This window comes from Rhea pennata, chromosome 3, assembly GCF_028389875.1.
Source record: "Rhea pennata isolate bPtePen1 chromosome 3, bPtePen1.pri, whole genome shotgun sequence".
Classification (NCBI taxonomy): domain Eukaryota; kingdom Metazoa; phylum Chordata; class Aves; order Rheiformes; family Rheidae; genus Rhea; species Rhea pennata.
The window spans coordinates 121,931,343-121,949,541 of record NC_084665.1 but is presented as its reverse complement, the minus strand read 5'-3'; the positions used below and the strand labels follow the sequence as shown (position 1 = coordinate 121,949,541).

Sequence of the window (18,199 nt, the reverse complement as noted above, 5' to 3'; positions counted from 1 at the left end):
TCTCGCAACACTCAGGAATGAACTGACTTGGAATGCAAGAAGTGATGCATCTGTTTTTAACGCTTGCACCAGTTTTGGGTAGTAAGTTCAATCAATACCTGTGCTTCTGTCTTAACAGGGACAACCTGTAGAGAACTTAAAAGCACAAGCACTTTGCTCTTGGACTGCAAAAAAAGATAACCACTTGAATTTTTCAAAAAATGATATCATTACTGTGCTGGAGCAGCAGGAAAACTGGTGGTTTGGAGAAGTACATGGAGGGAGGGGCTGGTTTCCAAAATCTTACGTCAAGCTCTTACCTGGGAGTGAAGTCAAGAAAGAGGAGTGAGTGAAACTTTTGTTACTCTTTTGTTCAACAGTTTACAAAAAGCCATGGTTTAGAGGGCAAAATTGTTGCAATGCTTTACAGTGCAGAACCTAAATAGCGTTTACCATTTACACAATGTAATTTTAGGCCTCTGTGTAATTGTTTTATGTATCTGAAGGTGCCAAGTACTTACCAAGAATTCCTTGACATTCAGCATCATAAACTCCTAAGGCACATCTTCCAGAAACAGTAGTGTATTTCTTTACTTGAAAAGATATTTATGTCTATTCTAATGCCATAGGTAACTTTAGGTAATTCAAAGACTAGTTAGTGCTAGAATGACTGCACCATTATGTGTGAATTGATCTTATTATGTGTTATGATAGAAGTTATTTGAAATTCTCTGAAACGAGAGATTTTTTGGACAAAATTTTTCATTTGTGCTGCTTTTGGATGGCATAATCTCTGAATAGATCTTCTTGCCCTTCATCACAATACTGAGGAGAGGAGGAGGCTGTGCTCTTGCGTTCCACCTACATTTTAAATATCAATAATACTCGTCACTAGCTGAGAGCCAGGGTAGCCTTTAATTAGAAAAAATGCCAACTTTGAGACAACTGAAGTGAGCTCAGTCTCATCCTAATGAAGACATTTGTTCTTAATCAGCCTTCTTATTTACTCATTTTTTTCCCCTGCAGACCAGAAGCTATTTATGCTGCTATAAACAAGAAGCCTAATGCACAGTCTTACACAGCTGGAGAGGGTAAGGCTGCATGGATTATGTCACTTAATGGTACAATTTATTTCTGTGTAATGGCATGTGATTAAGCTTGAGTGTATAAAGAAAATCTGAACAAGTCTTTGAATGCTTATCTGAAAGATACAGTGCAAATATCAAGCTACTGTTACAAAAATCCTAAAATAAGAACGTAGGTAAAATTTATAACTAATTCAGGTTGAGCAGAGGCTTGGGAGTATGAAGGTTTTTATGTTGTTCTTTTATTTTAAGACTCCTGGTCACACATTAATTTGTGACTAGCTATAGATATTTCTGAAAACTAAAGTATGTCTCATACCTGTTAGCTGACTTCTCTTTTCCTTTTGCTGTTTACTGTACTGTACTATACTGTAGAGACCCAAGAAGAGATTGCTAGTCTCCTAAGTGTGGACCATTCTTTTCGAATCAGTAGAGAGTAGAAAAAACAAATACTAATGGAGAAGAATTTGGGAGAAGTGCTTTCTAGGCCTTTTAATCTACTATATTCTCCATGCTCACGATTACACTTTAATTCCACTTGATGTTTTTCATCTCTACTATGTTAATCAGATAATAATGTATTTAATCAGATGTAGGTGTATAATATAAATAATTGTTATGAAGTATGGAGCTAAGATGAAAAGCTTCATGCAGGAGACAACAATTCTCCAGCTGTGGTCTACTGGTTTCTGTTGATCTTTTGGATGTTCAGAGGGTAGTAACTCTTAACTATGGCAAATATGTTTGTCTGGAATATGTGTTTCTTTGTAAGCCAGAGCTATAAGCATGCAAGATGATTATGACTGAGCGGGTAGGTTGATATGTAAACTTGCTTAGACATGCTCCATGTTATGAAAATGTTGATGAATGTTGATACCTTTACTTGCATCTTGATACCTTTACCTGCATCTGATGTGCTTTTGTCCTCCTAGCTGAAGCTGTTGTCTCCTTCTTTGTATATATTGTCTGTACAGAGTACGTTGCTCTCTATTCATATTCGAGCTCTGAACCTGGTGACTTGACTTTCGTGGAAGGTGAGGAAATACTAGTGACTCAGAAAGAAGGGGAGTGGTGGACAGGGAGCATTGACAACAGAACTGGAATCTTTCCCTCCAATTACGTCAGACCAAAGGATCAAGAGGTGAGTCCTTATTCTGAGTTTTTTACTTAATGCGGGATGCTTTCTTTTGTTTTTTATATTGTTGTTGTTGTTGACATCTAGCTCTTACATAAGGATTTTCCAGCAGAGGTTAAAGTGCTTGGGGGGGGGGGGGGGGGAGGAGAAGAAGGAAAAAAAAAAAAAAAAAAAAAAAAAAAGCTGGCTATAGATCCCAGGTCACCTGAATCCAAATTCAGTGTTCTAGCCACAGTGTCACGCTGCTTCTGTCTGCACAGAATCATGGTGTTCTGTTAAATACAGATATAAAGAGCTGTGTATACTTTTCTGTCCACAAGTAAAACCTGTTTTTTGCCTGATCAGTTTGCAGAAGTTATAGGTCTCTAGCACTGCATTAGAGATAAATGTATTGATTAAGAAAGAAATCATTTTGACCTGATTGGATGTGAACATCTACTTATAAACTAGTGATCGGGTTTTCTAAATAGTTACTAGGAAGAATTGGGCACTATTAGGGCAAAGTTAGTCTCGTTTATAAAGCAGACATCTAAAATAGACCACCTGAATCAGGCCTACAAGTGCCATTTTTTTTCAGCCAAAGAGAGCTTAGGGCTGCAAATTTAGAGGTAGACATGTGAAGTTGGAGTTAATGCCACTTCTGTTGCTATTTCTACTGGAAGAAGATAAAAGGATGCTCCCTTTTTCAGGCAAGAGGGTATATTTATGGCAAAAGAAAATTTCAGTGCACATGAATTAAAACTGGTGCAGATTCTGCTGTTCACATTGCACATTAAAAGATGGTTGTCTTTATTACAGGGGTCTAGTAATGCTGGCAAAACTGGAACAGTAAATAAGAAACCTGGTAAGTGTGTGATAACTTTTTAATATTTAGGACTGCTTCTTAAGTACTTACAAACATTTAGAACGAGATTCACAATAGTGTTTAATGGTGGCTAATGTGCTTAACTGCGAGGTATGTACTAGGTTATTTCTGTGGATCTAGCTCCTACTATAATGAAAAAAATAACATGTACAATTAATATTCTTTCAGAAATTGCTCAAGTTACTACTGCTTATGCTGCGTCAGGAACTGAACAGCTTAGTCTGGCTCCAGGCCAGCTAATACTCATTCTGAAGAAAAATGTGAGTGGATGGTGGCAAGGAGAGTTGCAGGTAATTAACTGAAGGAGAAATAATGGTAACTTTATGAACAGGAATGAGGTGGTCTTTGGTTTAATTGGGGGGGGAGAGGGAAGGCATAATGTTTGAAAACTTGGCTAGAGAGCTATTTTCACCTTGTATAAACCATATTTGAAAAAAGCTTTTTAAATAAACCTTGTATTGCTGGTTTTGGGTTTGGGGTTTTTGTCATGAAAAGAAAATAGTGAAACTGTAAATGATCATACACGTGGAAGTGGGAGGGATGTTGTCAGTTAATAAAAACAGTAGGGTTTAACTGATAAAATGTTGAGTGGTAAAATCCTTCTGATAGAGGAGCAAGAACCTTTAGAAGCTAGAGGGAAACTAGTTTATTCTGAAGACTACCATTCCCACCTTTTCTCCTTTTTCCATCTAGTGGTGAAAGTCTAGTCCTAAATCTAGAGGCACTGTATTACGCAGCATTCTACTTAATTTACGGTTGATATTTTGAATTTTAGAGGCCCATGGATCTTGGCCTTGGTAACTTTAATCTTTGTAACCAATGGAAAAGTTTAAATCATGATTTTAAATCTCTGTTACTATTTTCCTCTATGTAAAAAGTATCAGAGCAAAAGAGGAAGTTGTTTTTAGTTATACTATGTACCAGGTAGAAAGTGATATCAAACAATAGAGTCAATGTTTTGAAAAATAACTTATGGTGTTTGATACCTTTAATCTGGATGTCTCATTATAGACGCTTTTATATGTAAGCACAATTTCCATAGAGGGACTGTTCAGCCTATCTATCAAATTGTGCACAAACATTATTAGCTGCACTTGAAAATTTTAAACGTACGCATTTAGGTGAACATATTACGGTGTAGATTTATTTGAATTGCTTTTTGGTTGTTTGTTTGTTTGTTTTAATCCTTTTAGCCTAATTTTTACCTGTTCAGATTTATATTTAGTTGATAGTGGGACACCAACTTCTTTTGCTAGCAAAGCTGTGTGAGATACTTGTTGCAGTTTTCCAATTTATAAACTGTTCAGTATGTCTTATTTGTGTAATAACCATTTTGAACATTTACAGGCGAGAGGTAAAAAGAGACAGAAGGGATGGTTTCCTGCCAGCCATGTGAAATTATTGGGTCCAAGCAGTGAAAAAACATCTGCTGCTCCCTCAGGTGAAAAAAACTGTTTATATTTCATTTAGAATATTTTACATAACTGTTTCAGTTGTTTAAATAATAAGCTGAATTGCATAATTAGTGTAATGGTATACTTAATGACTGTACCTTGTTTTGATGTTACTGGGGAGTGTAGACGCCCTAGTCAGAATCTGGGACTTCTGACAGACACATACATTCAGATACTACCGAGGTTTGAGAAAGGTAAAATCTCACAACTTCTTAATCAGAACAGTTCTGTGGGAGATCCTGCATATATTCCTTATTGTACCTTATAGCAAGAAGTCTCAGTCATACAAAGATGTTTATATTCAGAAATCTGTGAGGATCAGCAGTCCATCTCCTATGGCAAGAACTTTCTAATTTTGCTAAATGCACTCCTAAAGACTCTGAATTTCCAGGAGCCTACACTTCTCTTTAAAGTCCTTGTTTCTATGTACCAGCAAAAGTCTTACAGAAACCTAGCTATCACTGACAAACTCTTTTGTAAGGAGGGAGAGAAGACTGCTTTTTCCACTAGTATTTTTCAATTGGATGGCTGGATACCATGAGGTTATCGGTATGAGATTATTTCACAGAAGAGAGTAGCTTTTTTTGGTTCCTCACACTTAAGTTGTGCTGACTCCACAGCTCTAGTTTGCTTATACATCAGCTTCCTGGATATCCGTGGTTTCCCCTCGTCCTCCATCCTGTTTTTATCTTAAGTATCACCTATAAACTAATCAAACGCAGTTTCTCTACTAAGCCCGTGGAAGAGTGAAAAATGTACTTGCTTATATTTTAAAATGTTTAGAAGGATGCTCTACTAACTGAATCTATTTGCCATGTAAGCACCTAAAGTGGAAGTAAAGGAAAACATTACTCTGACCCAGTTCATAATATGGGTAAAAGAAAAGGGCAGTTTCATATCAATATAAGATCATCTGTTTATTTTCTTATGTGACAGTGTCAGTGAAATTGTTGTTTCTTTCCTGTGGTTATGTTAAATACTCAAGAATAATCTTAATACTTGTGCAACAATAGTATTTCTGCCAATTTCTTTTTCTTGCAGTCTGTCAAGTCATAGCAATGTATGATTACATGGCAAACAATGAAGATGAGCTCAGTTTCTCAAAAGGGCAGCTTATTAATGTGCTGAGCAAAGATGATGCTGATTGGTGGCAAGGAGAAATCAATGGTGTGACAGGTCTCTTTCCTTCAAACTACGTAAAGATGACTACAGAGTCTGACCCAAGTCAGCAGTGTAAGAAACGATTTTTTTAAAAAGCATTTTATTAATGTATTTCAAAGGTGTATTGCTATTTTGCTTTGTGTCCCAAGTCTCAAATGAATTTACTGGTACTTCATGCATTCACTTTTCTATTTCATCTACAAACAACCAGCACTTTACCAAGCAGCCAGTGCGTAATAGCAGAGTGCTAAAGTGAGCTAAAATATTAGATTTGGTAGGCATTTAGCTTCCTTTAAAGATACTGATATTTGATAACTTTTGATAAATTCCAGTTAGTGTAAGCCTACTGTGCTATATTATAGGCATTTTTATCTTCTTTGGTTTTCATAAAACATGAAAAAAAGCCTGATATACTCATCTTCTACATACATTAAAAAAGCATTTATCAATTCAGTAGTGTTAACTACTGAACTGATAAGGAAAATTTTAGCATTAGCAAATAGTCTAGCCCATGATAAATGTTTGTGTCCTGGCTGCCAAATTATCTTGCTCTCAGCCAATTCTGAGAAACCTGGTATATACCAAAGCATACAAAAAGCTGAAGATCGTTAGGAGCAGGCTGAGAATTGAACGCTAGAATGTACACCTGTCTGAAGGTCAAAAGTTTCTCAGCCTTTTTTGCACATAAACAGCATAAAGGTTTCTGATTTTCCCTCTCCTCCATACAATTTTTAGCCCCTTGGAACAAATAACCACTTTCACTCCCTTAGCTGTTCATCCTGGGGCACTGTGATTAAATCAGCTTTTAAGTCAACCCATAAAGTTGGGGACTGGGGAATATATCTTCATGTAAAAGTTTCTTGATCTGTGTAACAAGCCCTGCAGTAGCTGTTATTCACCCTGAGCAGTAGCTGTTGCCATAAAATTACATGTATTGGCATTTGTGTTTGTCTCAGTATAAAAGAAGCAGAAGAAACAGAAGTCTGATTGAACCTCTCTTGTAATAGCCTGTACATAAGGGATAATATGCACTGAAGAGTTTGTCAGCATAGTTGTGGTGTTAGAAAAGTACTGGTAAACTTGCTAATGAAGATACTTTATTTTTACAATCTAAATGGTATTTTGCCTGGGTAGCTCGTTAATGTACATGGTTAAAATATGGTATGCACCATTCCTGAGATTTTCTTTTCAATTAATCTACATCTGTGCTAACGTTTTTCATAACACTGTTTTTTTCATGCTTCTGACCACCATGGCTATGATGTCAAAACACCTGAATTTGGATCAAATTTAAAATTCTTAAATTAGACATACCTACATCATTAAAATCCTTCAAAAGTTGTTTTTGTTTAGATACAGAGGGAATCTCAATTTTGAAGAGCATATTATAAATCCAGCAAGGCTATGAAAGTAAGGTTGTGACTGATCTTGAGTGTTAAAATGCCAAATTTTAAAAAATGATACAGATGTTAGCTTATCACTCCAGGTGTATTTCCCTTTAGAGTTAGGTAGCTGAACATGGCGAGTGCGAGATGTTTACGCATACTATTAACTTTCAACAAAAGAAATGCCAAGATCAAGTTGTAACTGGAAACATTTGATGTGGTGATTAAGTTCTTCTCATCATTTGTTGATGTGTCATTTTAATATTGTTGAGTTAAAATATTTTTTCCAGTCAGATTGTGGCTGCGTGAACAAAGCTTTTCTTTGAAAGTGCGTTGACAAGGTCAGCCAGTGACGGTCAGCAAGGAACAGATGTGCTCTGTGCTCTTTACGTTGCTGTAGCACTTGTGTCTGTTTAAGAAGCTGTTTTCTACAAAGCAGATCTATTGATGTTTAATTAGGAAAGTTCACCTGTTAGTAAAAGAAGAATAGGCTTAAAAACCCTCCAGAATTCTCTGAGTATTTGCGATTAGCTAACTTGTTTATCCACCTGGTGCTAAAATTTGCCACTCTCGTGTGACACTCAAACATTTGCATCTAGAAACTTCAGGAAGAAGCAACAATATTCTGTCCGGAGCCAGCTCAAATCCAGCATGGCTTTTTAGCTCAGCTCCAGTGTGGTGCAAACACAGTTGCACTGATTTCTGTGACAGCTCAGGTCAGCTGATCTGCTTCCATATAGTGTGAAGTCTGAGCTAGTCAGTCTCGCTGATATAGTACTAGCTTAATGCTATAGCTTTCATAACTAAAGAAACATCTAAGTGTGTTTTAAATGAACCTTCAGACTTCCTTTGATTTCTATAGAATATTTTTGCACTTATTTAAACATAATACAGAAACTATCACTTGTACTCTTGAGAAATCACTGAGGAATTTTCCCACAAGAATGTTATTGTGGCCTTCTGGAGACCAGCTTTGAGATATGACAAAAATGAATATTTAAAATGTTATATTTCAAAGAATTGTTAATCTGAGTATTACAATGTTTCTGTTGAAGAATGGAAGTTTCTCTCACTGTCTGTTCTAGCCAGCCAAATGTAATGGTATTTGGGGAGGGCGCAGGCAGATTGGGTGTATGCCAACAGTTGCAGCTTGTGAAAATTCTGCTTTTCCCTTGAATTTAAACTCTGTTATATGGACTGCCTTTGTACCCAGAATCTTTACTGGGGCTTACTAGTTAGAGCAGTAATGGCAAACTTCCCTAGCAAATAAATAATTTATGTCACCAAGATGATTCTCTTAAGCTGCATAAGCAGCTCTCTGAACAAAATAAGCTGTGCTGACAAGAAGACTGTTTTCTTGTTGTTTTTATAGTTGGATCTCTTGGCATAGGGTCTCTGCAAGAAGAAAACAGTGAGAGGTTTTACAGTTCTTTGAACGGGACTTTTAAAAACAACCCAAATCTTGGTGACCTAGAGAACGTGGAATACTTGAGTCATGTACTCAGCAATTGTCGTGGTGGGTAGAGTTACTCATGTTGTAACAACATTTTATTAGCTCGTATTCTAAAGTTTGCAGAGAAATCATGCTGATGTGCATAAAAAAAGATTTGCAGGAAGTTTTAATACATATGTAGATATGATATACGTACATATGTATGTATATCATTATAGATTTAAAATGAATATGCACAGTGTTCTTTTTCTTGCTAGACCCTTCGAGGCCAGATCTTCTGTGTATTAACAGTATTGGTCTGATACATGTCTAGTAAGTTTTCTTCCAGCTCTTCACAAGGAGTATGCATTGAGTAAGTGGGGTGCACCTAGTGCTTCACAGTTCTTCCCAGTGGCCTAGTCTGGAGATAATTTCATCATTTGAGCCAGTCTTCATCTGCCTTAAAAACTTGCTTTTAGAGCCTTCTCTCACTTTGTTTGCTGGCTTTTTGAGTAAGATGCCTTCTTTTTTCAGTTTGCCATCTTATCCATGGAACCAGCCAGAGCCTTTATCTTGTGTTTTCTCTAGCTGAGATTTACATACACTCACTCACTCACTCGGAAAACTCAGCCTGGTGCACTTACTTATACTAAGTGTGCAAAGGCTTTGACTTACTGATATCTGATACCTCTTTTCCTTTGGTGATACTGCTCTTTCTTAAAGCTGAAACATTGTACCAGTTCTTTATACACAGAAAAGTATGCACAGTTACTGTTTCTGTTCTGTGTCTTTTTGCAGCCAAGCTCTGCTGAAGTTTATCAGGCATCTTAAGTTACTCCTTCTGGTGCCTAGATGCAACCTGCAGGTAGTCTCCATAACCTAATGAGCACCTCCTGTTTTTTCCTGTGTAGCCTGCCTGCTGAGCTGTCTGTCTGTCTGTGCAGATGGCCTTAGGCAAGGATGGTTGGTCAGGCTGGGAGGACTGGGAGCAGATCCTCTCTCCCTAGACTGTTCTCAGCGTATGTATGGCAAAGTCATGAACTTCCTTAGGTACAAACTTGATGTTTATAGTAAAATTCACCTCAGTCACCAGATCTGCCTATACTTTTTCTCTTCCAAAACCTAACTTGTAGATGAGACATACTACACAGACATGAGGCAGGTTCTGTCCTTATGCAAGTAGCATGGAATTACCTTTCCAAAAGTTTCTTTGGCTCTTCATCTCCATGCACAAAAGATCAGAAGCATGGTAGTTCCTGTCTATAACTGACTAATTAGTGAAGTTGACCTGCTTCCAAGTGAACTTCGTGCTGCTTGGGAACATCTGAATTGAAAAGTGCGCATAAACAAGCTCTCAAAGAAGAGAGCGCCTAATTTCCAGTGATCACATGCACATTTCACACACATGCTTTCTCAGAGTCCTTACTGCTATAGGAGTATTCTGCAGTCAAGAGGAACTGAGGAGCAGGAAGCATGCACCAGTGTTCATGTCCACTTGGGTGGAGCTTAAGGACAGATGAGAATGCATGCATGCTGTACAGATGTTCCTAATATTAAAAAAAAAAAAAAAAAAAAAAAAAAAGAAAGAAGAAGAAAAAGAAAGGAAAAAAAAGATCCTCTCAATTGATGTGATTGTAGCACATGAATTTCGATGTCTATATAGACAACGCATCTTGAAGGATTCTAGTTACTGTTAATTTACTTTTCTTTCATGATTATGTAGTAAGTTTATGATACCAGTTGCTTTGAGTTGATACCAGTTAGGTGTTGCAGGTCTGCATTGTCTTTTTAACATATGAAGATCAATAATTTATTTTCCTTATAAGACTTTAGTTTAAAAGTTTCCATAATTTTACTCCTTTTACCAGGAAGCTAATATGAAATTTTATGTTTTATGTATGTTTAGTACATGAAATAGTGTTATTTCACTTCTTAGTGTCATTTTGTATTTCTAAAAAGAATTATTTGGTGAACTTTAAGCTTGTTAAGGGCTCCAGGTTGAAAGTCTGGGGTCTGCAGTCCTCTCTTCTGAGAACAGTCCACAGCATATGCAGCTGCAGTCTGAGTTGTACATCCACCTAAACTCTGACTTAGCAGGGCCGCTTCTAGACCATGAAAACCTTCATTTCTTATGAGAAAGGTCATGGTACTTACTCCTCACTTTTCATGGATGCACATTTAGTAGAGACAAAGTTTTGTTTCATTTCATGCTTTGAATAGAATTGAGCAGGCTAATGTTATGTGCTGATACAAATACGTTCTGGTGAGGCTTTTCTTTACAACTTTGCTTTCTATCCTCTTCTCTGAATTTTCCAGGAAGATGAAATATTGTTGAAATCTCAGGGAATTTTGCCATTGCCTTTAACAAAGCTAGAGTTTGACCGTGGGTGTTGAGTCTACGTAACAGAATTCTTCCTTTTTTATTTCTTTTTAAAGTGAATTAGCTACAGTGTTTTGCTGAGAGTCTGTAGTGGCTGGTCATGAGTAATTAATACCAATTATGTTTATAAATATGGAATTGCAAGAGTAGAAGTGCATGCAGTCTGTTTTCAGAAAGCTGAATGTTAGTCATTCCTTTCTGACCTTTTTGATGTTGTTCTGTCTTTGTCCGTAGAACTCATATGTTTCACTTTTCAAATTTATGTTCATTTGATCCTTCATTTTTTGTTTTTTTTAGGACCCAATGTTGTCTTCCAGTGTGAAAGCACCTCAGAGACCCACTATCCAAGTTTGACTGTAGCGTGGAGGTGGCAGGGTGGCCAGCTCTGCTCAAATATCTCTGACACAATCCTTTTTCTTCGTTTGAATGTTAGATCCAGTCAAGAAATTAGGAGCGTTTGGGGGTTTTCTTACAGTCTACAGTTGCAAATAATTTGTAAAAGCAGAAAGGATAGTGGGTCTTTGTGTGGCTTTCACTGCTGTCCGTTCTTGTTCCCTCTAGTATTTTTCTTTCTTATTGATAAGCCTGGATCATTAGCATGCCTATCAAATTATCGTTTGCATGGTGGGATTGCAGACACACAAAGACCCACTATTTGCACAGTTTATCTGAACTGTTTTGAATGGGTAGTTGTGTTCTTCTAATGTTGTAATGTTCATACTTTGCAAATTAAAATGTTCACTGATTATTGCTCTATTGGACTTAATTTAATCTTCTACTTGTTGAGCTTTTAAAATTGGCAGCCTGTGAGGTTCATCCAGAAGATAAACCCTACTTTGTCTATGCTGCTGACAGTCACTGTGATTACAAATATGCCACAAGATCTAAGATTTAGATCTGATACAGTCCAGCCTTTAAATACCCCTTTTAATGAGGAAAGGAATATTCAGAGTAGAATAGAGGATGTTTCAATTTCTTTCTTCCTTTACAGTAGTACTATAGAAGGATTTCAGGTTGTTTTGGATCAGTATATCCTATTTCTAAACAACCTTCCTTCAAATTATTTTTTTATTTGAATAATTCATATTTTGCTTTCAATTTTGGCATACAGTGAACATACTAGTTACTGTACAGTCTCTGTGCTACTAGACCCTCACCCTGCCCCTTTCTGTGCTGAACGGTTACAGTCCTGAATGGTGCTTTTATCTGGCTGTGGTCTGCAGTCCCTCAGAGCAACCAGTATCTGAAAGCTGCTGCTGCTCTTTCTGTTAAACAAATTAGCAGCTTAATATATAGGTAACCTTCATAAAGGGAAATTATCAGGAAAAAAAAAAAAAAAAAAAAAAAAAACACTAACACCTGGAGCTAAAGGCAAAGAATTTGGGTTGAACAGTGGACCTATACTCTCATCTCAAAATGAGGTACAGTTATGTCATGTTAGAAATACAGTGCAGTTAAAGGTGCCCAAATTTAACAGTACATGAAGGAGGGAACAGGGCTTCAGGATTATGTCCTGATACCCCTTTAAATGAAAGGATTAGTTTAATAGCAGACCGTCTGTCTGGTAAAACAGTTCTTTAATTCTGTAACAAAAGGAGAGTTCTAGTAGACAAAATATTTAATTTAGTTGGCTTCCTGAGTTTGGCAATGAAACAACAAAGGTGGCTTATGCAATCAGAAATGTTTACAAACTACTATACGTTTACTATATACATATATGTATATATATATATTTATATATAAATATTGTGACGGTACTATTGGGAAAATGTTAATCCAATTGCAGAGATTTAAAAGCCTTTCTCCAAAAGTTCTATAGAAAGAATGGAATGTATGTATTTAGTATACTTTATCAGATAATGTGTATGTGCCCTATAGTTCAGAGATGTATCTTTTGTGCAATACAGATTACAGCAATGTGCCTACATAAAACTACAAATGGATTTTTATTCTGGATGTATTTTGTCTAAATCAGTATTTTGTTATCGAATGAAACAATGTTATTGTAGGCAAATAATGTGCTAGATAATTTCTCAAGTAGCAGTGGTCCAGCTAACTTAATTTTCTTTTCCTTCTGAAACTACATTTTTAAGTATTTTTACTAAAATATGCTAATCACCCTAAATTGCCTTCTTTGAAGCACTTTGAAAGCCTGTATAATACAGGCTAAAGGTGTGTTATACTACCCAAGTGGCATCAAGCAGTCACTCACTGTAGTCATATAATTAGATGATATTATGATGAATTTTTCCCATTTCTGAAAGACACTGTTAACCTATGGGATTTGAGCCAAACTGACTTCCTAATGTTCAGTGACAGTTTTCCTTCAATGCCAAATTGCTACAAATTATCTTTGAAAAATGAAAAACAACTTCACGCCCTGTCTGAGATGTTCTAGGAAATAGTTTTATGGCTTTTTACTAAAGGCACTGATGTTTTACCCATTTCTTTAATGCTACAGTTGAAAACTAGGGACAATATCCTGTACAGTTTCACACAAGTAGCCCTATAATTGGGTATGTGGATATGAACAATAATAAGTATTAAAACAGCTGCCTTCAATTTGAACTAATGAGCATTGGAACTAAGTGTTTTGAGCTTTCACAGTTTTTTAGTGTTTCAGTATTACCTGAGTACCCTCTAAATTCCCTAACTGTAAAAACAATCATGATGATAATCTGTTTTAATAACACTGATAGAAAGAGACAGAGTCTCTGCCTCCAGTATTTTTCTCTACTGCAGGAGTCTGCCTAATACACGGTTGAGCACAGACACCAGAGCGCTCTGTGCTTCTGTCGCGCATCAGTACAGAAAAAATTGTATACATATGTAAGACTATCAATAGGAAAGGCTATGCTGCGATGTGTTTAAGACAAGATTTAAAGTATCAGTGAAGAGGTGTAGCTAGTAGAAGTTGAGTTTAAATCAGACTCTTCTATTTTAAAAATATTAATTAGTGTTTAGTTGTGTACAATCCCCCCTCGCACTGATACAAGTTCGCAGAGTGAAGTTCAGCTGTCATCACAGCCACTTAAGTAAAACTGGTGTTAAAACATTCATCACTTGCTAGGGTGAAGATGGTTGGCTTTGAAACTGCTTTAAGGACAAAGTGAAAACTAGGGAGATTAGTTAAACTGATGGCCCCTCGTCAAAAGCTGAGTCTAAATGAGCCACAAGAAGTTAGCAGTTGGTTAAAACTGAAGCCAGTCAGGCAAGCAAAGTATGATGTTGCCTGCGGCATGTTACTTGCTTAATACTGTTTCCTGTGGGCCACCAGTGAATGGAGGCTGTTGTGTAATTGGAGGTAAAAACATAAGTGATGCAGTAAATGCACAAGAATTGGTACTGGAATGTTTCCTAATTTTGCAATTGTGTAGTTTGCTTAGTGGACTAACAGCCTGCAAAAGTTGAACTTTCAAAGTTGAGTTCCTGACCCAGCAGTTGGATCCGTGCAGGAAAGTCCTGTGCCACCACCCAGACGCGGTCGCGGGGTTGGGGCACGTGAGTAGTTGTGCAGGTGCACCGGGCTGTCTCCACGTCAAGTGTGAACTCGATAGCTAGGAGCACAAGAGGCATAAAACTCCTTTAAAGTTATATGCTGATCGTTGAAACGTCTCCTGCTGGTGAACGAGTATTTATTCCTTTGTCAGGTCAAAACCCCGTGTGATGTTTTTGAGTCGGGTTGAAAACACCTGTAAATAAGTCTGATCATAGGAACGCTGACAAACCTTGGCCTGTAGTGGTGGTGAAAGCTGCTACAGGATAATGCAACTTTAATGTAATGAACTAATAAACTGCTACGTAATGGTGTGTGCTGCCTTAAAATATCTTTTGTTGTTCTTTTCAAGCTAGAGTACGAATGCTCGGGGAAAATTGTTAAGACGTGCAAATGCAGGCTATGCTTAGCATGAGGCAATTGCTCATCTTTGTTTTAAATGAAGTTGTAAGATAACTATGCAAATGTATTTTATTAAAGGGACACATAAAAGGATCTAGTTTGTCTGTTGTGGTTTTTTTGTTCATCTGGGGAGATTTTTACCCCCATCGAAATAGCTTGGTACAAGCATTGTGTTAACTCTGCCCAGGACAGAGCAGCTTTGTTTTTCACCTCATGAAAACTGAATCATAAATTCCTTCTGTTGTTGTAGAGAGCGTAGACTGCATATATTGGTTTGGGGAGGTTAGATTTAAATTTTTTGCAAATTGTTTCCCAGGGCGTGATAGAAGCCAGCCTTTTCATGGGAGTAAATTTGCTCAATTGGTTCCTTTCACCGCTTTCAGGAAAGCTGTGGGCACAGCAGCTACTATTACAGCTACAGGTAGTGACGGGAGGACATCTCAAGTTAACTTGCCTTATGTGGCCAGCAGAGATTGTAAAGGGTAGCCTAGTAATACAGTCATGAGCTCAAAACCTTATCTGCTTTTTCCAGCCATATCAACTAGTTTGAGCTTAAATAATAATAATAAAAACTTCTTACAAAAGCGGCTTCCATAGGCCACTTCTGCCCCTAAGTAGCCTTTGTTAGGGACGCAAAGCCGTGATGCCTCTTGGGCTTGTTTGGATGCACACAGATCCTTCAGGGAAAGTGCTGAAGCTCATGCTTGAGGCTCAAGACCGCTTCCCAGATTAAAAATTGCTGTCATTTTTTTTTTTTAATGCATTTTTCATTGTTCATTGAGTTTGGGGAGATGGACAAATCGCTTAGTGCCCAAGCAGATCTCAGGAGTCTTTGATGGTCCTTTATCTATGTGTTTTTAACTCTGTTCTCTTGAAAAGCTTTTAAGTCAAGAATTTCAATTCACTTACCCACTTTTTTAAAAAACAAAGGAAAAGGAAAAAAATGTTTGGAAATGGTGATAGGTTTTGTTCATCTGTCTTTCAAAGAAAGCAGATTTTTTGTTTTGTTTTTTCTATTTTCTTCATGGGAAAGTGTCATTCTTCACCTAGAACTTGCAGATGTCAAATCCCAAACATGTCAGTAATCAAAAAGGTTTTCTTTTCTCCTCTGTTTTTCAAGCGTTTGAATCTCCTGCAGAGATCTTTGGAATACAAAACTTTCCCTGCAGTTTTTTGTGCGGGGTTAGTTATGTCAATAGGAAGAAAATATTTCTTCTTAAGGTATATTTGGAAAGGGAAGGATAATCTTAAACAGTTTCAAGACTGGGATTTCCTGCTTATAAAACACGCTGGGGAGTTTACGCTGCCGCTGCGAGGTAGCTGCTTCCTCACCTTGGTGAGCAGGCTTTACCGTGAACAGTACCTGGGGGTAGGAGGCATTGCTGGGGTGGCTGCCCCGAGTTTCAAAGGCAGCAGATTTCCCACGCTTTGCTTCATTAGAGGCTGCCCTGGGAAGGGAGCAGGGCAGGTCGTTAGTCCGGCCTGGTGTGTCCCCCTCGGTGAGAGGGGCAGGTGAGATTCCCCTCCGCAGCTTCTGGGAAGTGCTTGCCCCTTCCCATTAGCTGCATGGGGAGCTTGAGATGAGGTTTTGCAAGACTGAAGCCAAACTGATGGTTTTCTGCTGCCAAAAAAGGCAATCCTACTACTTCCACGCACATTCCTCACTGCAGAACAGCAGAAAACTGCTGCTCGTTTTATTTTTTATTTTTTTCCCCTAGGAGTCAGATGAGTGCCAGAATTGCTGCAAGGAAAGAGGTGGACAGGAATGTGGGGGGGGGGGGGGGGGAGGAGGTAGAGATTGTTGCGTTATTCTCTGTCTCGTCTTCCTTTTAAATCCAAGTGCCCAAATTAATCCCATGAATATGCTATGCTGCTATCATTGGACTAATCAACATTCAGGGCTTTTTCCTGCTGCTTAGTTAAGCACAGGGTAGCATACATCCATTGATCCCAAAACCTTAAAGTCCAAATACAAGATTTGTGCAGGAGCCAGTTAAATTAACTGAGATTTTTTTTTGCATTTGATGCTGAGCTTTTTTAAAATCAGGTCTAGATAGGTATGTCAAGAAGGCATGTCTTCCTTCCAAAGTTTGCTTCAGCTTTAAGTAGAGAGAATCAGAGAGGCACAAGTACAAGTCTTTGCATTGCTCTACAGCTGCATTACAAGCAAACAGTGACAGGAGCTGGATTTTTCAGTCCTTTGCTGTTCTTGTTGTAGGACTCTACATTGCAGTAGAAGAGAGGATCACGTGGTCAAAGCTAAGGTTTCTAAATCTGGACAAATAGAATATTGCTACTGTGGAAGCCCAAGGCAGTCCTAAAATTTCATGTATTAGGAACCAGTTGAACTGAAAATAATCCTGTACACACTAAAGAATCAAGCTGGAATCCAGGAGTAGAACACGTCGGCCACAAAACATATTGATGGATTAAGAGATACCAAACTGCATAGAAATCACTTTCATCTGTAACTTTATTCATTTTTGTCCTCTAATTTTGGCCTGATTGTAACTTTGAGAATAACTAAAGCCAGAAGCAGTGTTCTTCACCATCAGGAGAGCTGCAATCCCAGATAGCTTCATAAAAAGTAGTATTTTTTTCAGTTCTTAGAAAATTTACAATTGTGGTCATTCTGAGGGGTACAGAATAGAACTGAAAAATCCTGATTTTAAACCTTGCCATTGTCTTTACTGTTGTACTTTTTTACCGTCGCTATTGAAATACTCTGGATGTTACCATAAAACTTCATTTGACCAATGTCCTTCTAATGTGGCTCTCTCTTCTGCTGAAGGATTCTGCTCCTTCAAAGCAGCCTGGTGCCTGTCCTACAGGAAGAACGCAAATCCGTGAGGTTCAAATGAAGGCACAGTTGAATCAAGTTTAGCCAAACGTTCAGTATTTCTTGGCTTTGTTTTTTGGTAGTTTTTCATTTTGTCTCATTGTTTTCTCTTACAAATGTATTACTAAGTCATTTTCATTTCACTGTTTAGGCCAGTCTTCCCACAAACAAATCTAAAAACTAGCAGCCAGTAGAAGAAAATCACATTCTGATATGCTAGATGTGTTAGGGTGATAATAGAGAACTCTGCATATTGTAGGTCATACTGACTTTCAAAATCTTTAAAAAAGACTTTCAAAAAGTATCTTTATAGTTCCTCTAGAAATAACTGCTCTAAATAAGTGTCTGCTTTTTTTCCTGCTATTCCAAAAAATCCACAGTTCACATTTTATTAAAATCTGGTGCTGTCATATCATATGATACATGTATAATGTTCTAAAATACTCCTTAATTATGTTTTTTTCTGCTGCTCTACAGTAGTTGACTAGTTTGTGATGTCTAACAGATAAACCAGAGTTTTACTTTCAATATGCTCCTTTGCCTATCTAAACAGACTCATTCACCATTTTCTCACTTTGCTTTTTAT

The 18,199-nt window shown here is 37.5% G+C and overlaps 1 protein-coding gene across 5 annotated transcripts in view; it reads left to right on the top strand.

The window, feature by feature from the left end:
* ITSN2 (intersectin 2) overlaps positions 1 to 18,199 on the top strand; it is an 85,915-nt gene that overhangs the window by 58,452 nt on the left and 9,264 nt on the right. For 4 of the 5 annotated variants that reach the window (XM_062573212.1, XM_062573216.1, XM_062573213.1 and 1 more), the window contains 7 exons: positions 119 to 324; positions 1,006 to 1,070; positions 2,039 to 2,205; positions 2,998 to 3,043; positions 3,233 to 3,354; positions 4,412 to 4,505; positions 5,560 to 5,751. In XM_062573212.1, coding sequence (XP_062429196.1) covers positions 119 to 324; positions 1,006 to 1,070; positions 2,039 to 2,205; positions 2,998 to 3,043; positions 3,233 to 3,354; positions 4,412 to 4,505; positions 5,560 to 5,751 — 892 coding nt within the window. Of the gene's footprint in view, positions 1 to 118; positions 325 to 1,005; positions 1,071 to 2,038; positions 2,206 to 2,997; positions 3,044 to 3,232; positions 3,355 to 4,411; positions 4,506 to 5,559; positions 5,752 to 11,173; positions 14,868 to 18,199 lie in introns of those variants that run through there. The other variant, XM_062573215.1, reaches the window with a different exon arrangement.